Raw genomic sequence first — 27081 nt, forward strand, 5'->3', positions numbered from 1 at the left:
CCTGTATCAGGTGGGTGTGGTGGGGTAGGAGCAGCATTGAGTGGGACTGGTGAACTCTCCGTCCACCTGAAGCAGCAAAACATTAAAATCCCTTAAAAGGGGGAGAAACGACCAATGTTAAAATTGCTGTGTCAAACAAAGCATTACAGTACTCTGGCATCTTACAGGTTCCCAGATGGCTGTCCTAAGTCTGGGCTTTCTGAGATGAGTGTCTTCACTTAGCCATCCCTGGCCTCTGGCGTTTGTCACCATCCAGTCTGTAGGCAGAGTAGGTCCAAAGAGGCTGCCTCTGCCTCAAGGCAAGCTCACTGACCAGGAGAGGCAGGCAGCGCATACCACATGCAAACAGTACGCCTGTACTTTTAAAGAGCAGGAACAGACATGGCACCTACGGTTCAGCTCAGCAGACTCCCCTCCCCAGCAGTTCTCAGAGCCTGAGGTAAGGACACAGGTATACAGACCAACCCCCTTAAAGCTAACTCTTTCCAGTAGGACCCACCTTATGAGTGCCTTAAAAGAATCCAGTCTCCAAGCCACATGGCTCCTCTTTGATAAGACCAGATGAAGCAAGAGACCGAAGCGGGGAGCAAGGGAGCTACCGTCACCCTTCAGTGCCACTTGCTGGGAGGGAGGGGAACCAGTGAACACTGGAGTGTTAGCTACATAGCAAGCTGCTGAGACCAGAAAGGTCACATACATGCTTGAGACTCTGCCCCCATCCCTACTCAGTTCATTTTAAAGTAGTTCTGTGAAGCAGCCTCTTAGGCCTCCTTGTTATTTTTTTCTTAGAAACTTGAAAACATCTGTGACTAGAAAATTAGTCCTAAGAATTAAGGTCATCATTTCAGCCTACTACTTTGTGGTTCAGCAGGCCAGGCTCTGCATTCCCAGGGGTACAAGTGCTGGTCACTCCAGAGGCCTTCAGGGGCGAGCCAGGTGCGTGCTTCAGCGCCACCTTTCTCTTGCTTTAGCAGCGAAGCACAGCCCCTCATAGCTACCAAAGCCATGGAGGACTTGGTGCCCCTCCCCCACTGCTCAAGTAGTTCAGGAGTGGGGGTGGGGTGGAACGTGGGGATAAAAATAAAGATGAGTCAAGACCAGCGTCTTCAAATTAACAAACTGTAATTGTTTTCCCAAAGATACATTTTTTTTCATACACATCCATCATACACTGTAACCAAAAAAAGCAGTGTACATGAAATAAGAGAAAATAAATTAAAAATCCATAGCATAGGTAAGGAGGCTCTAGTCTGGAGCACAGCTGAGTTTCCAGCAATATAAGGAGGCTCGAAAGTTTCTTTTATAAGAATGCCTGCTAGCAAGGGTTCCAGCCAGGTGGTTGGTTGGTCTGTAAGTCAGTCTTGAGTACTTGAAACAGTTCTGTGTTTTTTTTTTTTCCTTAGCGTTTAGAATAGCCATCATTGTCCTGCAATAGGCAGAGCTATCACGTCCAGGAAAAATGAGGGGGGGAACCACAGAGGCAGCGTGAGATCCAAATACAGCATTCAAAGGTAATTGGTCCAGTGGTGCCTGGGGAAGGAAGAAGGGGATGGCACTCCCGGGTTAGCCATCTTCCTTCGGGGGTGTGTACCAGCCTGCAAAGAAACCAAAGAAAACAGTGAGGTGGAGGCTGATGTCCACCCTCCCGGCCCCAGTCACTGAAGGCATCTCCAGGGTCAAAGGTGGAAAGAGTCTAGAAAGGGCTCCCCAGTGCAGGGAGAAGGTGTACGGGAAGGTAAGAAACTGCCTACCTGGAGATTATAAGGAAAGGGAGAATGATGCACCCAACCTGAGATGACAGCAGAGTGAGATGAGCTTTCTCACAGGGTGGTGGGGAAGAGGGGCAGCACTGAGTCTACCGGCGCTATGGACCGCTGGTGCTTTACTGGAGAAGAGGTGGCGGACGTTAGCCTCCACCTCACTGACTTCTTTGGAGAACAGGGGCAGGTGCTGTGTTAATGGGTGGTAAACGCTCGGAAACCAAAAGGGGTTCTTGCTGTTTGGCTGGAAGTGGAAACCTCAGGCTTGGCAAAAGTCCGAATCTCGAGTTGTGGCGCCAGCCTCACCGTTTTTTTCGTGGATCTGCACCAAGGACTTGTAGGACTGCTGTGCTCTTGTCAGGCTGTATTGAGACTGGGGAGAGGAAGCCACTAAATCAGGCCACCAAGCAAGGCCAGCTGTGGCCCTGTTGCCACCCAGGAGTCCCAGCTCCCAGCGCCATGCTCTGCTGACACACTAAATACCTTCCACCTGGGAGGTCCCCTCAGGGCACAATCCCCTAGCTTTCCCTTTCCAGACCTGCACCCTCCCCAAAGTCCTAGGCTGCCCCTCAGACCAAGGCCCTGCTCCTGTTCCCACTGCGGGCATCCTAGGACCACTCATCCGATGCTGCCAGCCCACAGACTTTATCCTCTCAGTCCCTAAAAGAAGCCCGCCTTGGCCTCCTAGTGGCCTAAAGCGTGTATGTCTCCAGCCAGTCCCACCAGGCCCAGGTCCAGGCTCCTTACTTTGTTGGCTCCAAACTGCACTCGTGCTTTCCCCTTCACCAGTGTGGCACTGATCTGCATGATCACTGACTCTATTGAGTAGGCACTGCTCCAGCCCTAAGTAACAACAGGGACAAAGCAGACAAGTCAGGAGGGTTTCCAGAGAAACCTTATGCTTGTCCTCCAGAGAGTAGCTGCACCTACAGAAGGGCCCCTGCCCTTCACTCCCAGAATGGCCATCACCTGTTTGCCCAGGTCAGTGGGTACAGGCCCTGCGAGGCAGAATGAAAGGGCCACGTTGTGCCCATCGCCCAACCCGGGGGTGGGGGTGGGGGGGGAGGGTGGTTAAAGCTCAGCCTAGCCTTGCCCAGGCCAGCCAGGCCAAGAATGAGAGACAGGCTCACCTGCTTGGTGAGAAGTTCCATGCAGATGGCACCTCCGCCCAGAACATACCTGTAGAAGAAAGGTTAGTCAGCTGTGACTGGCAAAAGCTCCCTACCCTTCCTCACCCTCTGCCCTTACTGAGCTACTCACCCTCCGGACAGGACTGGAGACACAACCCTGACAAACGGCGGGTCAAAGGGAAAGTTATCCTAAGAGAGACAGAGGCAACGATCAGGGAGGGGAGGCCAGTGCCCTCTGCAACACTGTTAGATGGAGAAGGAAGCCTAGGCCAGGGACGGACTTGAAAGGAAGACCTTACTTTAAAAGAAAAGTTTAGTAGGATGAAGTCAGCCCCTTCTTTCTCTTTGAGGATCTGGAGATCGTTGTGCAAAGCGCTGTCCTGGTCAACTCTAGGAAGCAACGAGTTCAGGCTCAGCTCCAGGTCCAGCTCAGGAGCCTCGAGGCTCCCACCAACCCTGGGCGAGCAGCAGAGGGCCAAGCCACTGCCCACACCCGCTCCCTGGGACGGCCCCGGAGACTCCCACCACAGTGGCTCCACACTCACTACTCAACTTCTTTTCTAATCCCACAGTGCCCACTCACTTGAGGAGTTTGACATTCCAATCATACAGACTGTCATTCACGAGTTCGACTGCATAGTTTCCTGGAAGGAGGGAAGAAGATGGGTGTCATTAGATGATGGTCCAAGTGGCAAGTGGTCCCTGATGCAGATCCCTCTCCCATGCTGAGAGAAAAAAAGGTCAAAGCCTCCAGGTTCACCCCAGACAGACATGCATCCAATCTAAGCCACTGGAGTGGGGGTGTTCCGTCCTTGGCCTGAAAACTTCATAAGCATCCGTGCATCTGCTGCCACCATCATGTCCTTTATGAGCTCATGTTCAGACCCCTCTCTGAGGCAAACTCACCGCCTTTGAAACTCTGTGATCGGTATATATCCCTGAGCTCCTTCATCAGCCGGTCAGTAGCCTGCACCGAGCCAGACACCGCACCCTACAAGGGAGGGATGGAGGACAGAACATCTCACGGCCATGTGCTTAGAAACACCGTACTAGACCTCAGGAGCAGTCTGGCAGCCAGGATTTAGGCAAGGATGAGGCACACCCATAACCCACCCAAAAGTGGATTCTGTTCCCCAGATTGATACTCAATGCCTACCACCTCCCAGCCAGCACCAGCCGACCCCTTGGCCCAGCTTCTCCCTAGAGGGCACGTACATTTAAGTAATCTTGCCTCTGGTTCTTTTTAATTTTCTCTAGTATGGCCAAGTTTTCTTTTCCGATGCCGTCATCTTCAGATTTCTTACCCTCAGCTGGCTCTTCTTCTTTCATTTCATAGTGATCTAGGTCTTCTGTGTCCTGGGGGAGGTGTGGGGTGGGAGTGGGATAGAGGAGGAAAGAAACCAACACACGTTGTGGAGAGGGGCCATCGCCTTCCCAGTCCCACTTGACCTAGAGCTGCAGGTCAAGGAACAGTAGTCTATCTGGCAGGCTAATGAGTAAAATACCCTTTCCACTGCTGGAAGACTCCCAGTCCCATTCCCTCCACAATCTAAAGGCTGTGGCAAATCTCTTCTCCTATTCAATTCTCAAGCTGCAGAGCTGCGGAAGGGCCTAGGGAAAGCGAGCAGGCTCAGCTCTCTTGTTCCCCAGACCTACCCTGCTCCAACCATCCCTAAAGCTCTCCCTTGGCAGCAGAAACTCTTCCTTAATTCCTAGAATGACTTTGGCCTGACGCTGTGACTCAAAGCTCATGTTTCATCAGGTGACTTTTGTACCCAGGAGTTCCCAGGACTCCAGGTCTAAAGGAGAAAGCTGGATCAGAAATCTCCTGCCTTCCCAAGTGCTGGGCCTGATGAGGTATGCAGAGGTACCCAGTGCCAAGATGGAAATAAGGAAGGAGGTCCAGAAAGGCAGATGGTAGAGGTCAAGAACAGAATTAGTCCCTATTTGCCCTGCTCTAAGTGAGGAAGTAGTTCACTGTACATGGGGGAGGAGCCTATAGCCAGGATTCAGCCCCTCTCAGTCAGACTTGGGAGGGTTTTCTGCTGTCTGAGAGGAGAATGTTTCAGGTATCCCCAGCCCTTTGTGAGGCTTAAGACCCTGACAGAGTTACAGAAGTTGCAGAACCTGGGATGTTAATTCAGTGCAGAGAAACAAAGTGATCAGTGACCTCACTCTAGCAAGATATGTTAATACTAACCTCCTAATTACTACATTAATTGTTGATATCTACTGAATGTTTAATTATATGTCAGGTACCATAGTAGATGCTATACACACTAGCTCATTTAATTCTTATAACCACCATGCCATTATTCTATCATTACCCCGATTTTACAGATGAGGAAGCTGAGATCTAGGTGAGGTTGTTATTATGCCCAAAGTCATACACCTCTTAATAGAGCTAAGATGTGAATCAAATTCTGTCTGACTCTGAAGTTCAAGTTCTTAACCATTATGTTATATTCTGCAAAATTATGTTTTTAGAAAATATATCAGATAAATTATTTAGCATTTATCATGTACTGAATGGAGCATTTTACATGCAATCCCTTATTTAATCTTAAAGACAACCCTATGTAGTAGCTATTATAATCACATTTTATAAATAAGGAAAACTGCAGCTTAGTGAGAGTAGGTACAATTCCCCAATTAAGAGAGTTAGGAGATACAGGATGCCAGCTCAGGTCTGACTACAAAGCCATCTGCGATTAACTTCTTGACTATTCAGTGTAAACAGATTTTGCACTTAACTGTCTTCAGTGGTTGGATATGGGTGCCCTGTCTCTTCCTCTACTATACTGCTGTTCCTCCAGGTCAGTAAATCTGTCTTTATTTCCTTTGGTATTTTTCTCTCCCCAGGCCTAGACTGGAGCTCTGTACACAGCGGGGACTCAATGCTGCTGACAGAAAGAGCTTCCTACCAGTGCCGCCTTGGGTGGAAGCCTACCTCAGGCATCTCTTCATCTTCATCTTCCGAAGATACATCTTCCTGTGTACACTGCAGTGGGGAGGGAAGAGAGGGAGATCAGAGCCCGGTGGTTTCCTAGAATGCAGCCTCTGACCTACTCCCCTGAGCCTCTGGGTCTGGAAGCTGTGCACCTGGCCATAATGCTACCAGCCTCTCCATCAGCCAGAACTGAGTGGAAGCAACAGCCTAGGGAATGACTTCACTACCGGCCCATTATTCCTCTACCACCATATGCCAAAGAATAAAAGAGAAGCACAATAGCTGTTTCTGTCACCTAACTCACAAATCCCAGTTTTACCTCAAGAACCCCTCCTTTACTAAATCATCTCTAGACTGATACTGCATTCTTGGATCTTAACAAGGGACCTTGGTCCCCAATGGCTACCTACTGCTAATGATAAAAATCCCCCCCATCCCCCCATGAGGGATGATCCTACCCAGAAGAGTGAGTTTTGATCAGAGAGGTGAAGCTACTAGTGCCCCATTTAGCTAGATTCCCATCTGGAGAAGAGGCCAAGAGTCACGATATGTGTACATGTTTGGAGTAGGGCTGGAGAGAAACTACTGCAGGTTCATCTGAAGTAACATGCATTTTTTGAGTGCTATCTGTGGGGCAACTCTGCATAACAGGGTTCAAAGCCCCTCCGTTGCTCACCTGCTCTGCTGGCAAGGGCTGATCCAGCATCTCCACATCTGGATGCTGAGGGAGGTTATAGAGTTTACACAGGTCGGAGATGATCCTCTTCAGATGCTGCAATAGCTGGGGGTAGGGGACCACAGTGACATCAAACACTCCTTCCCCACCCCAATCTGGACAGGTACATGGGTGAGCTCTTGTCTCAGCCCCCAAACTGGTACCTAGTCCTCTAAAACTGAGACCATACGGCCAGGGGGAGGAGCTTAAGGGACGAACCCTGGGACTGGTGCAAGGCTCTCCCTCTGGCTTTAGGAAGCAACTCCCCTAAGACGTCTGCCTCAAATGTACAGGCTACTGCACCACCCACTTTCCAGAGACATCTTTCACAGGATGTTTTCATGGCATGGGTGTCACAGGAGGAAAATGCACTCCCACCTCAACACCCTGGCCCCCTCACCAAAGTATTCCCTTTCTTTATGTCCACCAGCCTCTCCAAGACAGCAGCCAAGTTAGGGTCATCGGACTCCACTGACCAGATGGGGGGCACAGCAGGGTATGACTCCTAAGGGGAAAAGAGCAGGGAGAGCAGTCAAGATGGGAGACTGGGGAAAGCTAGATTTTGCCTGCTTTCCACGCACCAAGACTTCTAGTCCCTTTGCTCTCCACCGTCCCCCCCGCCCGCCCGTCTCCCCCCAAACACACACAAACAAGCCCAGTGCAGCAGGTCATTATCTAACCAAGCAGCTTCCCAACAAATCCCAGACCAGGAGAAAAAGTCCCTAGGAGGACCCTTTCCAAGAAGCCGGGTCCCTTTCTTTATTTTCTCAAGAGTAAACATCAGAGAAAGCAGCAGAGCCAAACCCTGCTAACAGTGAGGGAGACTTCCTATCTCCTGTGCTGTCTCTACAAGTTCCAGACCTGAAGTTCTCCCACACCCAACAGAGGCCCCTGACCCTCCTCAACCAGTTGAGGAAGGGATCACCTCATCACAATCACACTGACAGAAAAAAAGCAAAGACCACGGATTACTTTCATTTTAGCTGGGGAAGGAGGAATTAGAAACTAGATGTCTCCAGAACCTAAACGTAAAAGGGTAGCAGGAAGCATCTTCCCACCTCACTCCCAACAGAATCCCTCAAAGGCCACTTCTCCCCACCTCTCCCTTGGGAAACTGCCACCCTCTCAGTCCAGACGTAGGCTGTAGGGCTCCACATGGCAGGCTGGGAGAAAGAAACCTACGCTACTAACATTCCCAGCATTCCTGAGCCACCGGTGCCAAATGCAGCCTGACCAGACTCCCCCTCTGCCCAAACCAAGGGGGCTAGTTCAGGCCAAGTCTTCTTCATAGGGGCCACAGACAGTCTGACTGAAAATCTTCTAACTAACCTCCTTCCAGGGACAAAGACAGTAGATGGCCTCTGGCAACTGGGAAGGCAGCTAGAAGGGGGGCAAACCTACCCTTAAGGAATTGGAAGCATAATTCAGGTACCAAATCGACCCCTGAAGTTTCCACATATGCTGAGGAAACCTTATCCTCTTCTACCAGGGGTCTTAACTCTGCCATGGCTCTAATCCTCAATGCTGGAGGAAAACAAATTATCAAAGATGCTCAAGTCTTCAGCTCACGGAACCACACCGAGTCCTTCAATCTCAACTTTTTAGTACGAAAAAAGATGGGAGAGGAAAATGGAACACACGAGTTTTGGGGGCAGGGGGGACCATCCAACCCAAGCTGAGGCCTGCCTCATCAAACCTTGACCTGGTTTGATGGAACAAAGGGATAGAAAACAAGAACAATGTAAATTGAATTCAGGCCCCAAAGTGCCACACAATTCACAAGTCTGTCTTTCCCCAGAATACTCCCATTTGCAGTGTGCCTGCCTGGATTAAGTACCGTCTCCTGGCTTGCTATCCAGTGCTCCCAGCAGGGCGAGAACACTATCACACCAGGTGGTATCAATCACTGTAAGTGCTATACCATGCGGTATCAGGCATTCCCAGATTATCAGAGGCCAACCCTCTTCACAGGATGTTTGAGGGCAGCCTAGGCAGGAGAGGTAAGGTGTCTCCTAGTCCTGCATGCCTAGGATGGAATGATGTTCACTGAGAGAAAAGGAACTGTTACCCCCCAGAATAAATGGGATAGCCCTTGCACATCACCATCATTAGCAGGAAAGGCAACAACCCAGGGCAACTGGAGATATCCATAGAGAACAGGAGGAGAGTGGCAGCTACCAGCTGGGGCAAAAGGAGGAGAGTTAGAGGTTACACCAGAATAAAAGGGAATCCAAAGGAGAGGAAGAAGAGGAGTCACTGCACTGCACACCATCACTTGGTAAAATTCAGAGAGCAAAGAGGAGTGGAATGAGAGATGCCTGGGCAGGGATCTCACAGGTGGCAACGTCCTAAATCAAAGGTACTACTGAGAAAGGGGCATCACTGAAACCTGCAGAGTTCCAAGCCAGGTCCTTCCAGCTAAGGTCAATGCAGAGACCTGGGATCTGAAGATGATAGTGGTGGGGAGAGGAGCATTCCCAGGGATCAAGGTTAAGTCGTGAAGTAGCCAAAATGAGCCGAAATCATGAACCTTGGGTTGTGGGTGGGTTAGTGAAAAGGGGTAGTCGAGGCGCCATATGTCGGGGTGTCCCTGACCATGAAGAGTAGAGATTCTGGGTGCACAGCAGAAACAAATGTAACCTGGAGAAAAGGAGCCGAGCCCCGAGAGGGGATTCGACCTCCCAGGTCTTTCGAGAGCAAAAAGCTGTGTGGGGTGATCCTGAGTCCCAGACAAGAGCCCCCCTGAGACGCGCACGCGAGGGTATCCTCACCGTGATGTTGCAGTGGATGCGGACGGGATCCCCAGGCACCGACCCCCGTGGGGGGAGATGCGGTCCGGGCGCGGCCCCCGCCCCGGCCCCTCCGGCCCCAGCCAGCAGGAACTCGCAGCTCAGCTCGTCCAGGCAGGCGCTGGCAATGCGGAAGCGCTCGTGGCCGCGGTGGAAGATGGACTCGAGCAGCTTCAGCTCCCGCCTCAGGCAGGGCCCCGGCCCCGGACCCCCTCCCGGGCCGCCCCCGGCCCCCGGCGCCGCCCCCTGGCCCCCCAGCTGCTGCCCCGGCCCCGGCTGCTGCTGCCCCTGCGGCTGCGGCTGCTGCATCCTCCGCTCCGCTCCGCTCCGGGGCCGGCGGGCCGGGAGCCTCCGGCCTCCGCTCCGGGCTCCGCCGCCGCCGCCGCCGCCGCCGCCGCGGTCCGCACTTCCTGATCCCCCCTTCGCCAAGATGGCGCCGCCGCCACCTCCGGGACAGGGCCCCCCCCCTCCGCTCTCCGGCCCCCCCAGCCGCCGGAAGCCGCGCGCCCCTCCTCCTCCTCGGCGGCCCCGCCTCCGTCCCCTCTCACGTGACCTCGCTGCTCTGACCTGCCTCACGTGACACCTCTCTCCTTCCCGCCCCCTTGTTCTCCCCTGCCACCCTCCACATGTGACCGGGGGCTTCGGGCTCGCAGCTTTCAGCGCCTCAGTGCGTGTTTACGTACGGCGTACGTGCGTGCGAGCCACGGCTCTCGCCTCCTCTCCCCTCTCACGTGACCCGGCGCCGCGTGCTCCCAGGGGCTACCCGCGCGGGACCCTGTTTCCTGCTTTGGGCCCCTCTTCCCTCGCCCTGAGCCGCTGTGAAGGTGCCGGGCGCTAGGTGGGCAGAAAAGAAAGTGGGAGAGCTGCGGACGACGCTGTACCGTATTTATCCTGCGCTCACACGCCTGTCTTAGGCGCAGGGTCCCTGATGCTTTGCCCCCTTGGGGACACACTGAAATGAGGGGCGTGTGATTGGGGAAGGAACCAGGGACCCAGTTACAGGAGGCTTGGGTTATCGGACGTTCCGTGACCGTGGATTAACCACCTTCCCTCAGTTTCCTTATCTGTACGATGACTTTGATGAGGATAATAATGCTTGCCTTGCCTGCTCCCAAGGATTGGATGCGAGGAGATCACGAAGGGATCGGTGGTCAATTAATGTACGACGGGTAGACGATAGCTCACTCTTCGCGCTTATCAGATTCCTTGGGTCTGGACGAGGGGGTTGGGGAGGGACGACGCGGGCTTCCTCTGCCGGGTCGTGAAAGGAGAGCAGCACTAGTCTAAACCATTAACCAGGCAATAAGATGAAAGGAGACCACAATCCCAGTCCCAAGTCTCACCGGCTAACACCTTGTCGCAGTGGTCCTGGCATTGCGGGGAGTGGGCGGCAGTGCCTCCGGGGCCTCGCTAGGTGGCACTATCACAAAGGACAAAGCTGGCTGAGGTTCCTCTGCCAAGGGCTGGTGTTAGCCTATGGTAGGGCCTGATGGATTCTACCGAGCCAACTCGGCGCTTGAGAAGCTGGCCGGATTGCCACCTTCTCCTTTCACTTGGACTGAAATGAGTTAGCCTTTGTCGGAAGCTGACTGTGCACCTCGGTTCTTTGTGCTGGGCTATTCATTTATATTGTCAGTGGCGGTTGATAAAGGCCTTTGACTAAGCTGGGCTCTGGGTATTCAAAGATGATTGAGATGTGTTCCTGGTCCTCCTGGGGCTATTTATCTCCTTTGGGGAGGCTGAACAATTAGCTACATGTCACCTCTGTGTCTCAATGTGCAAGTTGGGGGCATAAAAGGCTGTGGTAAGAATTCCCGTTAATTGAACTATATTCAGTATCTTGTAATAACCTATAACAGAAAATAATCTGAAAAAGATATATATATTGATATATATCTGAATCACTTTGCTGTATACCCAAAACTAACACAGTATTGTAAATCAATTAACATCAATTTAAAAAGAATTCCCGTTTACTGAGCACTTCCTGAGTCAGGGTATCCTGCAAATATTTCTAACCCCCCACCCCCACCCCACCCCCCAGCCAGCAACATTGCAAGGGAAGCATTTTTATCCCTGTTTTACAAGAGGGGAAAAGGAGTGACTGCCCAAGGATTTACAGCTAGTAAGGAGAGTTCCTGGGCCTGTCTCCAAAGTCCATGCCTTACCCATCTCTGCCTTCCTCTGATGCTTTCTCAAGAAGTTTTCACATGTCCACTGACTCTAGCCCTTACCCAAGAAAACCACATATGCAGCCATTTGGAAGATCCTGAATTCCATATTTTATAAAGAGTTTTAATTACAAGAAAACAACATGATGAGACAGTCTCACAATGTTGCACAGACTCTAAGGCCCCCAGGGAGGAAACTCAAGTCGTGGTCACTAGGATGAGCTCAGTCGCTTCCTCTGCTGGTGTGTTCAGCATTTCAACTCTGGCGGGGAGAGTCCTCTGGCATCTAGAAGCCTAGTGGGGAGTCTGCTGAGATGTGTAGGGCAGGGGCATTAGAAATGGAAATGAAGTTATGGATATATTAATTTAATGAACACTTGTGTGCTAGGGGAACAGGAGTGAATAAAACAAAAAAAATTCCTGCCTTCGAAGCTTACATTCTATTGGGGGAAACAGACATGATAACGGTGGAGTTGACAAAGCAAACTCATTAAAGAAGAACAAATAATGTACTGAGCACCTGTGACACGTGACACACTGGGAATGCAGCACTGAGCGAGACAGACCCAGTCTTCACCTTTTCCATGTATTCAGGTTGGGAGAAAGTCAGATACTTCATGAGTTGTTTGTTACACACCCATCCACTTAATTGCAGTTATGGTAAGTGCCTCAAAGAACAAGACTAGAGATCTGGGAAGGCCTCCCTGAACAAGTGATATGCTAAATTCTGAAGGGTAAGTAGAATTACCTAGGGGAGGAGAGGCTGGACACTGTCTGAGGCAGAAGGGGTGGCATGTGCAAAGTACTGAGGTAGGACTGGAGCAAGATGGAGGAACGGAAAGTAGGTCTGTGTCTAGGGTGAGGAAGAGAGTGATGCAGGTAAGCTAGGCAGGGGTTAAGTCTTGGCAGATATTCAAACCCATGTTTAGGAACTTGGGCTTTATTTTAAGATGCAGGAAGATCAAAAAGTCACTAGAATTTTGAGAGGCTCTGGATGCCTGGGTAACTAATGGTAGTAGTGCTAACAGAGGGTAAGACTTCTCAAAGGAGAGCTAAACTTTGTGGGAAAGGTGGAGAGTTATAAGCACATTGAGTGTGTGGAGGGAGGGCGACGTGGACAATCTCCTGGACATGCAGTGGGGTGTGGGTTCTGAGTTTGGGAGAGAGGCAGAGCCATAGGTGTTAACGAGAGAGTCAGCTACAGCTCTCCTTTGAATTAGACCATAAAGCGGGCAGCACAGCTGAGTGGAAAGAGCATAGACTGGGGAGTCAGACAGAACTGGGTTTAGATTTGAGCTTCTCTGCTTTGGTAGCTCTGTGACCCTGGGCAAGTTATTTAATTTCTGTGAAACGCAGTTTCCTTATCTGTAAAATGGGTATGACACTCTGACTTGCAGCGTGGGTCATTGTGCCAGTGTAGATGAAATGGGATATGTAAGATGATTAACACATCTTACAGTGCTGGGTACATAGTACATTGCTCAGCAAATGCTAAACCCTGCAACTGCTATGATTACTGTTACTACCACAAAGTTAAGAGGTACTCACCATTCAGTAAACACTTATGGAGCTTTGTCATGTGTCAGACACTGGTGGAGGTATGAATATACAGCAGTAGACAAACAGTATCCCAGGTCCCATGGCACTTACATTCTAAGTGCAAGGAGTTATGAATAAAATAACCAGAGGAATATCAGACTGGCACATAGAGGCAAGGAATTAAAGTAGGGTCATGTGGGAGAGAATGACTGGGGGTTACTTTAAGTCCAGCAGTCAGGGGAGTTCTCCCTAGGGAGGTGGGGTTTGAGCTGAGATCTGATGAAGAGAAGGCAGGCCTGGGAGGAACTGGCAAAGAGCATTCCATCAGGGAGAGCCAACCTCCAAGACCCTGAGTGAGAACAAAGGTGGCGTGGTCTAGAAGAAGGAAGCTCATGATATACCAGCTGAGAGCATGGCCTTTGAACCCCAGCTCTGCCAGCTGCTAGTGGTGTGACCCTGGGCGAGTTCCTTAGCCTGTCATGCTTCACTTTCAGCGTCTCTAACATGGAAACCACCCTACCTCATAAGGTTGTTGGGCGGATTACGTGAGATAACACATGAAAAGTGCTCAGTCCAGTGCACACAGTAAGAGCTCATTTTTAAAAAAAATAGAGGATCAGCATAGCTTGAGTCTCATGAAAGAAGAGAAAGAGGGGTAGGAGATGAGGCCAGTGAAGAATAGAGACCACAGTAAGTTGTTGGGTTTTATTCAAAGTACAGCGGGAAACCATTGAAAGATTTTAAGCAGGGAGTGGCATGATCTGATTTAAAATATTAAAAGATCACTCTGGAGAATCCCCTGGTGGCCCAGTGATTGGGACTTGGTGCTTTCACTGACGCGGGCCCAGGTTCGATCCCCGGCGGGGGAACTAAGAGCCCACAAGGCAAACAAAAAAAAAAAAAAAAAAAAATTACTCTGGCTGCTCTATGGAAAATGAATTACAGAGATTTTTTTTTTCTTCTCCAAAAGGTCATGTCTTATCAGAGTGAACAGATGCACTTGTTTTGGGCAGAGTGAGCAGCCTTCTCCTTTGAGTTGCTCCCAGAAGTACAGCATTCTGTCACTGACTCAACAAACGCATCGTGAGCACTTGCTCTTTGCCAGGAACTGTAATAAACACTGGGAGTGCAGAGACAAGTAAGCTCAGTCCCTGTGGGGAGAGCCTGGCTTGATTCCTGGCTCTGCACATGACAGCTGCTACTCATGTTATCATTTTTGTTGTATTTCTTACCCCTGCTCTTAGGAGCAGGTGGCAATGGATGAAGTGGAGCCAGATGTAATCAACTGTAATACAATGTGACAAATGCAATAACAGGGATGAAGGAGGGTGAGGGCCTTGAAGGGTGCTAGTAGTCAGGATTAACTCCCAAGAAAGAATGTGAAAGTAGAAGTTACTTAGATGGAAATGGGGGGATGTTTTTAAAGAACTGGCCCTAAAGTAGAAGGAGGTTGGGCAGAAATGCCTAAGACAAAGGAGGAATGACTTAGGAGAAGAGGGGAAGAGGACAAGGAAGGGGCTCAGCACAGGCAAGATCGTAGAGGTGTTGGTCATGGGTGCTTTACCCTGGGGCCCCAGGGTAACCCTAATAGTATCAATCCTTCTGGAGGTCAATTTAGCAATAAATGATTAAATAATCAAAAAAAATTAAAAAACCGTTGACTCAGCAATTTCACTTGGAAACTATTAAAGGTATGTGCAAACATTTACCTACAATGGAATACTATGCAGCTGTTAAAAATAGTTATCAAAGGGCTTCCCTGGTGGCGCAGTGATTGGGAGTCCGCCTGCCGATGCAGGGGGCGTGGGTTCGTGCCCCGGTCCGGGAGGATCCCACATGCCGCAGAGCGGCTGGGCCCGTGAGCCATGGGCGCTGGGCCTGCGTGTCCAGAGCCTGTGCTCCGCAACGGGAGAGGCCGCAGCAGTGAGAGGCCCGTGTACCGCAAAAAAAAAAAAAAAAAAAAAAAAGTTATCAAAGAATAATTATTGGTATAGAGAGATGTTTCAGAAATAGTAAATGAAAAAGGAAGGTTACAGAGCTATTTTACAGTGTGCTCCTTTTTAAAAAGTAAATGAAAATACATATATTTGTACACCCAAAACATGAACAAGAATGTTCATAGCGGTATTATTTTTAATAGTCCAAAAGAGAAAACAACCCAAATTTCTATCTGGCAGAATGGATAAACAATGGTATATTTATACAGTGGAATAGTCTACAGCAGTGAAGATGAATGAACTACAACTACATTCAACAATGCCCTTGATTCTTACTAACATAATGTTGGGGAAAAAAAAAAAGAAAACCCACAAAAGATTATGATTCCATTTATATAAAATTCATCAGGCAAAGTTGATCTATGCTATTAGAAGTCAGAATAGTGTTTACTTTTTTGGGTTATTTTTTTTTAATTGTGAGAAAATACATAACATAAAATGTATCATTTCAACCATTTTAAAGTGTGCAATTCCGTGGCATGCAATACATTCACAAAGTTGGGTAACCATTACCTCTCTCTAGTTCCAGAACTTCAAGCAGTACCTCTTAGGCAGTCACTCCCCATTCCTCCCTCCCCCCCATGACGTTATTTTCCAAGAGGAGGGAATAATGCCTGGAGGGAACAGAGTGGGGGGCTTCTGGATATTGGCAATGTTCCCTTTTTTAAAAAATCTAGGTGGGAGTTACACAGCTGTGTTCATGTTGTGAAAATTTATCTAGCTGTACACTCATAATTTATATACTTTTTGCATGTATATCTAAGTAGACATAGATAAATGTGGAGATACACTGTATATATATGAAATGTTAACAGCGATTTTTTTGCTAGGAGGTAAGATTATGAATCTAGTTTGTGTTTTGCTAACTTGTGTTTTCCAATTGCTCTTTATGGATATGTATTACTCTGGTAGTAAATTTTTAAATTTAAAATATCTTAAAGGAAAATAACATTGTAATGCCTTTCAAGAGAAAATGTTCCTTACCATCAAAAGCACTGGGATTTTCCCACCAAAACCTTGCCTGGTCACTATTTTGCCTGAGGGCTGATACTCCTTTATGTATCCATCACCCTGCATGGTTCTGGACCTGTCCTATCTCCCTGGTGGATATGGAAGGGGTGTGTGTGAGAGACATGAGGGAGTGAGGAATGGTGTTCCAGTTCTCCTTGGCCACTGAGTGGTTGTGCTCAGAGGACTCACTCCCTGCCAGGCTGGAATTAAACTTGAAATAAAAGCTGGGGAATTTGAAAAGAAAAGGTAGAGGTCAAGGTGAACAGGCTGCCCTGACCTAAGAGGAGCATCAGGGAGTGACCAAGGGCTTCAAGCAAGCACATGACTCTCCAGTCTATCAATACAGAGACAAGCAACCACTCCAGAGAGAGATTTTCATAACAGAAGACTTTCACAGCCTTCTTCAATCACCCAGCTTCCACCAAAAGATGAAAGTACTAAGTACTATCTACATGTAAAGCTCCCTGTCTCTCTCTTTCAGGAGTTTGAATGCCTTTTATCCACCTTTGTCTTACTGGCTTTCTCATCTTTCCAATCTCAATTTTCATCTCCATCCCCTCCAGGCTCTCAGGCACTATGAACCCCTTTCTCCTCTGGGCTTCCAATGCACCTTGTTTATACTCTACTAGAGCAGCCACTGCATGGTGTAACAAGTCTTTGCCACCAAATTGTGATCTCCTTAATAGCTGGGACTAGGTCTTTTTGATCACTGCTTCAATACCCATACAGTAGATACCCAACAAACGTTGATCTGAATTACTGAAGGGGGTGTCTTCTTCCCATCTTTGACCCTTTTCCAAAGTGGAGTGACTATACACATTCCTTCCCTTTTCCTTAAGGCTTTTATTCTCTACATCTTTTGTTGGTTCCAAGATTTCTTGAATTCTTAAGAGATGATTACATGTTTACACATGCACATGCCCTGGAGCTTGTGGTGCAGCTTTATGGCCACTTCCATGTGCATTATGGGGCCTGTAGTCATCCCACACCCTCTCCAGCCCTTTGCTGATACTTGTCTTGCTTTTCTTCCTCAATTCCAGGAACTAAGTACATGTAAATAAATTGCTTTTGGCTGAGCTTTTAGAGAGGAATTTTCCTCTACGTGTTAAAAGATTTCAGTCCTATACCAGCCCTTTTCCTTATTTGTTGAGCCCTCACAATACAGCAGACACTGTGCTGGTTCATGATCTAGCAGGATAGCCACCACCTTAGACTGATTTATTTACTCATTGACCAACCTCTGGAAACGTGTAGCAGGGCACCTGACCTAATCTTTGGTCAGGCATAGCTTCCTTGAGGAACTGACGTTTCTGCCACGTGTACAAAGTAAAGTAGAAAGTGGTTGAGGGGAAATGGGTGATCAAAGAATCAAGGAAACTACATGTTTAAAAGGCCCTGAAGTGTGGAGGTTGGGAGAATCTTAAAGACATTGCCAAGAGGAGTGTGGGGCTGGGGGTAGTGGCCCAGAGGAGGTTGAAGAAGTGGGCAGAGATGGAATAAGACAGTGCCTTGATGTATGATAAGGCTGCTTTAGTCAGGAATCTTTTGGTTGAAAATGACAAAAATCCCCCTAAGAAGTTCAGGGCTTTCAAGATCAAAGATGTCATTGAGTTTTGACATCTCTCTCTGTCTCTGTCTCATCTTTGCTTTCCTTTGTGCTAGCTTCATTCTTGGGCTGGCCTCTGTGAAATCATCCTCTGATCCTCCCTTGTCTCACAGAAGCCAAAGACTGGAGAGGAAGGGAATGTGGGTGAGAAAGACTAATTGATAAGGGCCATTTACCCTTCCACTCTTGAAGGTCACCTTCTTTCAGGAGATGTCCACATGTCCCCACCTTAGATTCCCAGGGGGAGGGCAGGAAGCTTGGCCTTCTACGATGGTAGAGAAGGAAACAGATGAGGGGATCCTGTTTCCAGACTCCAAAACGGTTTGCTTTCTTAAAATAGCAAACCTACAGCCCCCTGTCTCTTTCTCTAAGGGCCTAAAATGCACTTTTTTGGCCGCATCCTCAGCCTTCCCTGGAAGCAGGATCATTTGGGCTTGGTAAGAGAAAAGAAAGAAGGTGGGAACTCCAGAAACTCCCACCCCCTCATTCTGGCCCTCGTAGCGGGTCCTGACCTATTTGTCTTACTCGCGCTTTCTTCCGGAGCCTTTTCAGACCCCTCCAGGGTCCTGTTCCAACTCAGGGGCTTCAGAACTCCTCCACTGTCCGGTGAGCCGCCCTTCTTCCGTCTCACGCACACCCTAACTAAGCAGAACCAGCAGAAGAATACCCAACCCAGGGACCCCTTTTATACTGAGCTCTGGCGCTTCCGCCTCCGGGGCGGAGACTCCTCCCCCTCACCGTCCCAATTGTATTCCCTGGAAGAGCAGCCGGAAAAGCCTCCTCCTGCTCAGACCGGGATAAACGAGACGCTGGTTCCTTCTCGCAACCAGCTCTCTGAGCCCTGGGAACCGCCGTGGCGGTCGGCACTGCAGCACCAAAGGCTGCGAGCACAACCTGGGCTCAGCTCCAGCTGGGCGCGGGCGGTGCGGGAGCGGCTTCAGCACCACGGACAGCACCCTGCCCGCGGCCCTCCGGCCTGCGGCGCGCTTCGGCAGCTTTAGGCGAGCCGGCGAGCTATGCCAGAGGCATGGCCTGGCGCTCGGGCCCCATGGCGCTGCTCCTCAGCTTTGGCCTCCTCGGGCTGTGCTCAGGTAAGGACAAGTCGCCGCGCTCTGTCTCACTCAGTCTCGAAGGTGTACGGGAGGGATCCCTAAGGCGGGGAGTCTGTTAGGGGTTAGGGAAGAGACCCCTGGATGGCAGGGAGTACCTGGGAGACTGAACTGGGAGGAGGACATACCCGAAGTGATGCTGGGAAGAGAGGGCAACCTGGGCAGGGGTGGTGGAGAGGGTGTGGGCACAGAGAGGAAGGAGGGAGGGGATCTCCCCAGACTATCTGGGGTGGAAGGAAGGGGAGAGTCTGATTGCAGCTGAGATGCCATTTGACTTCTTGTGAAACATTATCTCAAGAAATCTACCTGGTTCCGCACCCTCCCTTGGCTCTCCATCATTTTCTGTCCCTCATATTGGACTCCAAAAGGGGCAAGGCAGGAGGGGGAAAGAAGCAACTTCTCAACTCTCTTGTAGGGTGGGCAGGAGACTCGGAAGGGAAGAAGCTCTGCCAGGCGGAGGGCCAGGGAGGAATCTCTGAGGGGGTGGGGTGCATTCATGCAGGGTTGCAGAAGGAGATAGAGTGTGTGGTGGGGCAGGTACAAAGGGAATATACAACTAAATGAGCTTTCCATACCTGCCTGCAATCTCATGAGAGGTGGGCTCCCGTAGGTGCGCAACTTGGGACTAAATATATGCCCTGACCCAGAGCTCAGGCAGCCCAACTATTCTACTCCAACCCAGTACCTATGGGGGGAGGGGGTCACAGCCAGTCACATGTAGAGGCACATAGTGTTACTTGCACACATAGATGATGGGCACGGACTGAGGAGAAAGGCTGAGTGGTGGGACATGAATAATGGTTCCCCTTTCACCCCCCTCCAGAACCTTCCTTGAATTGTAGGTATCTTCTAGGGGAAGCCATGGAGACAGAAATGTCAATTCTTTTGAAACCACCCTCTGAGACCTTGCAGGAAGAGCAGGGTCTCCACTAATCCTTGCAGAATGGGTTCTTAGTGGGGGACTGTGGGGAGCTGTCTGGGCTCCTTGGTCAGTGATCTCAGAGAGGGACTTCTCTATGAGGGGCCTCCATGGGCTAACCTAAGCATTTCGCTATATCCTTAAGGATGGGGCTGTGGGAAGCTACAGCCTCCTGTTTGGGCCTACGTTGTACCACTTGCCTAGGGAGAGTGGGATCCTGGGTGGGACCTCCTTGCCTATGTACTTACCTCTTGCCCTCCACCCACACTACCCAGGAGTCTGTGGTACAGACACAGAGGAGCGGCTGGTGGAGCATCTCCTGGATCCTTCCCGCTACAATAAGCTTATCCGCCCAGCCACCAATGGCTCTGAGCTGGTGACGGTACAGCTCATGGTATCCCTGGCCCAGCTCATCAGTGTGGTGAGTGAAGGTCCCAAACTCTCTGCCCAGCTACTGAAGTCAGTGTTTGTGCTTATTCTTCTGGAGTTCCCAAGGCTTGGGGAGGTGGGGGAAGGAGCCTGGGTGGTGTAGTGGGACCACAGGCTTGAGGGGTGGGGGTGGGGCACTTCTCAGCAGCTTCTCTTCTTCCCTGCAGCATGAGCGGGAGCAGATCATGACCACCAATGTCTGGCTGACCCAGGTTAGCACTCTTCCTGTCCACACCCCTGGGCTTCTCTTTCCTCCTTTTTTTTGTGTGGGGGAGGGGCATGTGCTTTTTCCCTCTTTTCATGTCCTCAAGAGAGGCAGAAATTTAGACTTTGGAGCCCTAAATAACTGGATTTGAATTTTGGTTCTTCTACTCACAGCTCTGTAACTTTGAATATGTTAAACTCGGCAAGATCCATTTTCTCATTTGTAAAATGTAAATTCTAATATCTTGGCTTGGCTATGCAAATTAAATGAGAAGTCACTGTGGGGATGCAATGACTTTTCAAAACTTCCTCAAGCCAGATAGGCCTCCTCTTGTCCCTGTCGTTGACCTTGAGCCCCTCCCAGGGCGGAGGTTGGTGCTGCCTCCCTCTCTCCCTTTCCCAGGAGTGGGAGGATTATCGCCTCACCTGGAAGCCTGAGGAATTTGACAACATGAAGAAAGTTCGGCTCCCTTCCAAACACATCTGGCTCCCAGATGTGGTCCTATACAACAAGTAGGTGACCCTGGAGGGATGGGAAGGCTGGAGGAGACCATGGGAGTACTCAGGTCTTGGGGAAAGAAAGTTAGCTCATGCTGGGGGACAGAGGGACTTTTCATGGGCAAAGACAAGTCACTACCCAGACAGACAGACCCAAACCAGTGAGGTATAATGTGGACAGCCAAGGTAACTTGGGCCATGGCCAGCTCCCTCTCAGCCAATTAGGACTCCCAGTGTTTGGAGCTGCAGTGGCATAAAAACGAGGATTGACAGACCCCAGTGCCTAAACTGATTCAAGAATAGGCCTTCCAGGAGGATTGGTGAGGGTCAAAGAATTTGGAGATCCCAGTTTCTCCTCCAGGTTCCAGCCCCTCTCCTGAAATAATCCCTCTTATCTCGAAGACCCAAAGCCACTAGTCCATAGCCACTAGGGACCATCTCCTCCTCCCACCTGCCCCTGTCCCTCTCCATTAGTTGGGGCTCCTCACTCTGGCCTCCCTGGCTCCCCTAACTTCTCCACCTTCATGTGGAGCAACCAGCTTACAGAATGCATGACAAGTAGCAGATGTGCCTCCCCTCTTCTGTCTCTGAGGCCTCTTCTCCTCACCAACCCACCTAGATCCCCTTCCTGCTCAATTCCTGCCCCTCCTCCCTAGACCCCTGGATGGCTACCCTCTTCCCATATATCCCTTCGGCTTTCCTCTCTTCCCACTCAGGGCTCGGTTGATGGGTGGGGTGGAGGAATGCTTAGGCCAGGGCTGACTGTGCTCATCCCTTGGCAGTGCTGATGGCATGTACGAGGTGTCCTTCTATTCCAATGCCGTGGTCTCCTATGATGGCAGCATCTTCTGGCTGCCGCCTGCCATCTACAAGAGCGCATGCAAGATCGAAGTAAAGCACTTCCCGTTTGACCAGCAGAACTGCACCATGAAGTTCCGCTCGTGGACCTACGACCGCACCGAGATCGACCTGGTGCTCAAGAGTGACGTGGCCAGCCTGGACGACTTCACGCCCAGTGGCGAGTGGGACATCGTTGCACTGCCCGGCCGGCGCAACGAGAACCCGGACGACTCCACTTATGTGGACATCACGTACGACTTCATCATCCGCCGCAAGCCACTCTTCTACACCATCAATCTCATCATCCCCTGCGTGCTTATCACCTCACTAGCCATCCTCGTCTTCTACCTACCCTCCGACTGCGGCGAGAAGATGACGCTGTGCATCTCCGTGCTGCTGGCGCTCACCGTCTTCCTGCTGCTCATCTCCAAGATCGTGCCGCCCACCTCCCTCGACGTGCCGCTTGTAGGCAAGTACCTCATGTTCACCATGGTGCTTGTCACCTTCTCCATCGTCACCAGCGTGTGCGTGCTCAACGTGCACCACCGCTCACCCACCACGCACACCATGGCTCCCTGGGTCAAGGTCATCTTCCTGGAGAAGCTGCCCAAGCTGCTCTTCATGCAGCAGCCGCGCCACCGCTGCGCCCGCCAACGCCTGCGCCTGCGGCGGCGCCAGCGCGGGCGCGAGGGAACCGGCGCCGTCTTCTACCGCGAAGCCCTGGGGGCAGACTCCTGCACGTGCTTCGTCAATCGCGCGTCTGTGCAGGGCTTGGCTGGGGCCTTCGGCTCGGAGCCGGCGCCGGCAGCCGGCCCCGGGCGCTCCGGGGGGCCGTGTGGCTGCGGCCTCCGGGAGGCGGTGGACGGCGTGCGCTTCATCGCGGACCACATGCGGAGTGAGGACGACGACCAGAGCGTGAGTGAGGCGCGGGGACTCGGGCGTGGGATGCAGGCTGCAGGGCCCTCGGTGCCTGCGCAGACAGACACCGAGGAGCTAACGGGAGTGCAGGATGTGGGCAGTGAGAGTCCGGCCGGGGCCTGTGGGCCTGGGCGCTGGCGTGACCTCTTCTCTGACTTCCGGGAGGCGGCGCCGCCTAAGTGGCGGTTGGTACAGGATGAACTTGCGGCTTCCTGAGGACTTGTATCCAGGGCGAAATGCCTCAGCTGGGGCATCGTGAGCGTCGTTAGTGTTGGGAGGGTGGCCAGGAAGTGGAGGAGGCCCTTCTGGGTTTGCAGCTGGCCCGTGGCTCTGACCCCAGACACCCTCTCTGCCGCTTGTACTCCCAAGCCCATGTTGTTAACCTGCAGCTCTTAGCACAAATGGAGATGAGTCCTTTGTGTGCCCCGCGTCGGAGGTCAAAATTGAGGGCAGTAGAAAGTGTGTATGGGAGGGGTGGCGGTGGTTAAGAGGTTCCACCAGCTGCTGGGAAGAGCACAGAGTCCCGAATCAATATCCTTTTCTTGCTCTTCTGGGTCCTCAGGGGATGCCCTTGTGAAATATTTACGGAGGTGGGGGCAGGTGGAGGCGAGGGTTTTTAAGACCCACTCTGAGCTTTCTGCACACTGGTATCTTTCTGCAGTGACTCCCAGAAGGGGAGCCCTGAGCCAGGGGATGGGGGGGAAGATGATGGGTTGACTTCCCCCCACTTTGGGCTGTGGCTGGCCCCATCCGGCAATCAGTCTTTGGGTACCTGGCTGGTTCCAGGCTGTGGTAGCTGTTGCTCTGGTGATTGGCCATGTTTCCACTGGATTTCAGTCATTCTGGCTTGGGGGATGAGGAAGGGTGGGCTCCTGCACTACCGGTTTTTGTTTTTGGTGGGGGGGGATGCTTCAGAGCCTGGTGTTTCTATTCCCTGGGAGGGCAGGAGCTGAGGCTTGAGCTAAGGAGCAAGTTATGGTCCTGAAGGAAGAAGAGAGGGACCAAGTCATGAGGAAATGGGGCGGGAGCCTCAGAGGTGGCTGAGGTGGCTGAGGCCAAGTGGGAGATGCCGGTGGTGCAGGGGGTTGACCGGCTGCATCACTGCCTCCGCCTCCCCCACTGCAGTCCACTCATGTAATGTGCATTTACTGAGTTAGGTGATGAGGATGCAATGACCTACCTGGATGCTTCACAGGCATCTCAAACTTAACATGTCCCAAACTGAGTGCTTAATCTACATCCCCACCACCAACTTGCTCCTCCTCCAATCTCCCCATCTTTTAGTAAATGACATCACCATCCACCCGATGGTTTAGACCAAAAACCTGGAGTCATCCTTGACTCCTGTCTTTCTTACATCCCCCACCATCCAAATCATCAGAAGTCCTGTCCTGTGGAACCAACCTCCAAAGAGATTTTCAGCTTCCTTCTTTATTCACCATATCCATGCTGCCTCCCTGGCTGTAGGCCTCCATCAGCTCTTGCCTGGACCAGGGCAGAGACTCCTAATGGTCTCCCTGATTCAGTTCTCGTGCTTCTCCATCCAAACACACAGTGTCTCCTGCGCACTTTGTGCCATCTCTCCCCTGCTCAGGTCACTGGCTTATCTGCTCAACTGTTCTAAGCCAGCTAAGCTCTTTCCTGACTCAGGACCTTTGCACAGATTGGTCCCTCTGTTTGGAATGCCCTTCTTTTCCTCCTTTTAAAAATTATTATTATTAATTTTTGCACTACTGTTTGAGAGTAAGTTGTGGACATAGTGATCCTTTATCCCAAATACCTCAGCTTTTCTCTCCTGAGAACAGAGATATTGTCTTGCATAACCCAGGCTCAGTGATGCAATTCAGGAAATTTAGCAGCAATACAATACCTTTATCTGATATAAAGTCCATACTAACATTTTTTCAGTTGTCTCCGTAATGTCCTTTGTAGCATCTCCCCCACCTCAATCCAGGATCTTGAATTCCACTTAGTTGTTCTGTCTCTTTAGTTTCCTTCAATCTGGAATGGTTCCTCAGCTTTGTCTTTCACGGCATAAACAGTTTTGAAGGGTACAGGCCAATCGAAGGTCCCTCGGTTTGGGTTTGTCTGATTGTTTCTGATTGTCTCAGCTGGCTCCTTCTCACTTATCAGATCTTAAGGTGTCACCTCCTCAAAGAGGCCTCCCCAGATCACACCCTGAATTGTATCTCCCCCTCCATTTCTTCGTCCTTTGTTTCCATATAGGCACCCACCAATGTGTAATTATTTTATTTCTACTAATTTTGTGCCCATCTCCCTCAGGGGACTGTAAACTGCAGGATGTGTTTGTCTTGCTCTCAGTCACATCCCCAGTGCCTAGCATGGTGCCAGGTACCTAGGAGGCACAAGTGTGACATGAATGAGTCATTATTCAGCTGCTGACTAAAGGAAGGTGCACAGTGCCTCATCCCATCCCCCCGGCTGGCTGGGCTACAGATGAACACGTGTAAAAGGTCCAGACTCAGGCCGGAGTGGAGCAGCTCTGAGTGGCGGCCAGGCCTCCTGCGGACCCTGTGACTGGCTCCCAAACCCACAGAGGTTATTTTCTTCTGGACGGGTTTGTTTACACCTGAGATCTAGTCCTCACCCTCTGGGGCTGTTGGATGGGGCTCCCCAGGCAGTCATATAAGGAGTGAGGGCTGCAGAGGCAGCCATTCATTCACTAATTCAACACCCGTTTACCGGAACCCTGTGTTTGAGATGCTGGGATTACAAAGATGAATCAGATCGGGTCCCTGTAGTTTAGGAGCTCATAGCTTAAGTGGCGGGAGGTGGGCGGAGAGGAAGGAGGGGCCAGGCGTACAAATTGAAATGACAATACAGTGCAGTAAAAATACCGTGATAGAGACGTGTACGTAGTGCTGAGGGAACCCAGAGGAAACAGTGGTTCATTCGCATTAGGGGGGGATCAGGGAAGCCTTCATAGAAGAGGTGACATTTGATTTAGGCTTTGAAGGATGTGTAGGAGTTCACAGGTAGAGATAGGGAGGACTGGAGTTCTAGACCAGAAGGAAACCCAAAGGCACAGAGACCTGAGAAGACAGACTGGAGTTTGGTCAGGCTGGGCCAGAGGGTGGAAGATAGGTGGTTGCCTCGTATTTGTCCTGGGTGGGCCTTGATTTTAGACTTGGGAGTTTGGGTGGCTGCTAAAGGCAGTGGGGCCACTGGAGGCTTTTAAGCAGGCAAGACTGGGGCCATGCTTTGGAAAGGTCACTCTGGGGTCGTAGAGTGAGAGGAGTGATGTGTGGTGGAAGCTGCTTCTACCTGCTCCACTCCCCTCCTGGATCATGTGATTGATACCTGGGTCTCCTTCCTCTCCTCTGTCCAGGTGAGTGAGGACTGGAAGTATGTCGCCATGGTGATCGACCGTCTGTTCCTTTGGATCTTTGTCTTCGTCTGTGTCTTTGGCACCATTGGCATGTTCCTGCAGCCTCTCTTCCAGAACTACACCACTGCCACCTTCCTCCATGCAGACCACTCGGCTCCCAGCTCCAAGTGAGGCCCTCCCCAGCTCCATGCTCCTTCACCCCTCTGTTGAACAGTAGTTTTGGGTCGAGGAGGGATGAGTGAGCTACCAGAAAGAGGGGCGCTGCCCCCACAGACCCATCTTTTCACTTCACCTGGAGCCCGCCCCCCCGCCAGCGCCAACCTGGAGGCTGGACCAGCTGCGTCGTGTTCTGGCTGCTCTCCTCCTCTTGTACCAACCCAGGCAACAGTGCTGCTGGTTGAGCATGAAGGCTGAGAAGTGGAGGATGGAGTGGTTGGAGCCTTCCACCCTGAGGAAAGTGTGATGGGGAAAGGGCCAAGAAGGGGACAGAATCAACAGCTGCCTCCAAGTCATGGGAAAAGGGAGGAGCATGGGGGCGAGACAGGGGCTCCGACTCTGTGCTGGGCTGGCCTGACACAATGGCAGATCAGAAGGGAGGCGCAAGGGGAGAGAGGCCTGGGTGTGACCCGATGTCTGTCCCTGCTTAACTGTACAGCAGCCAGGGGTTCCTGCCCAGAGGTTAGCCTGGAGCTGAGGTCGGAGTCCTGAGCGAGGCTTCCAGCCCAGTCCCACAGCCCCTTGCTGCTAAGGGCCCCAGAGTTCAGCCCCAGGTCCCCTTCTCCCAGTGAAGATTCTCCCTAGACTTACTTTCTTGTTCAGGCCAGGGTGTGGGGGGGCAAGGCTGGGTGTTAGGGGAGCCCCGGAGTTCTGAATCTTTGGGTGACCTGCTTGGAGCTTAAGGGCCAAATTCTTGAACTGTGCGAGTTCAAGTTCACAGGCTGTTCCTCGGCCGCAATTTGAACCGACTGGTCATTGGAACGAGTAAACTAAGGACATTAGCTGTAAGCAGACCCAGCCCTCTCGCCTGCAGCAGAGCAGGCCGGGCAGGAGAGGGCTGCCTGTGGAGGCCAGCCCAGCAGGGTGTGAGTGCCCAGAACTCTGCCACGTCAGCATGGCTCCTGCCCCCCTACTTCTGTTCCTGGCTCCA

At 51.2% G+C, this 27081-nt stretch overlaps 2 protein-coding genes across 2 annotated transcripts; one reads left to right on the forward strand and one right to left on the reverse strand.

Annotated features, from left to right (window-relative positions):
* Nucleotides 1-1105: 1105 nt before the first annotated feature.
* On the reverse strand, nt 1106-9653 carry UBE2Q1 (ubiquitin conjugating enzyme E2 Q1). Its single transcript, XM_065877212.1, has 13 exons — nt 9327-9653; nt 6956-7060; nt 6517-6621; nt 5841-5891; nt 4106-4246; nt 3797-3881; nt 3474-3534; nt 3190-3280; nt 3021-3079; nt 2891-2939; nt 2508-2603; nt 2067-2133; nt 1106-1595 (listed from the first exon to the last, which is right to left on the reverse strand). The coding sequence occupies exons 1-13, from the start codon at nt 9651-9653 to the stop codon at nt 1564-1566; spliced, it is 1269 nt and encodes a 422-aa protein (XP_065733284.1). The 3' UTR covers nt 1106-1563.
* Nucleotides 9654-18454: 8801 nt separating this feature from the next.
* CHRNB2 (cholinergic receptor nicotinic beta 2 subunit) lies at nt 18455-26105 on the forward strand. Its single transcript, XM_065879390.1, has 6 exons — nt 18455-18759; nt 19972-20117; nt 20293-20337; nt 20733-20842; nt 21610-22582; nt 25935-26105. Exons 1-6 carry the CDS (start codon nt 18696-18698, stop codon nt 26103-26105), a joined length of 1509 nt encoding a protein of 502 aa, XP_065735462.1. The 5' UTR covers nt 18455-18695.
* The last annotated feature ends 976 nt before the right edge of the window (nt 26106-27081 follow it).

Source organism: Phocoena phocoena, chromosome 1 (assembly GCF_963924675.1).
Source record: "Phocoena phocoena chromosome 1, mPhoPho1.1, whole genome shotgun sequence".
Taxonomy (NCBI): Eukaryota; Metazoa; Chordata; class Mammalia; order Artiodactyla; family Phocoenidae; genus Phocoena; species Phocoena phocoena.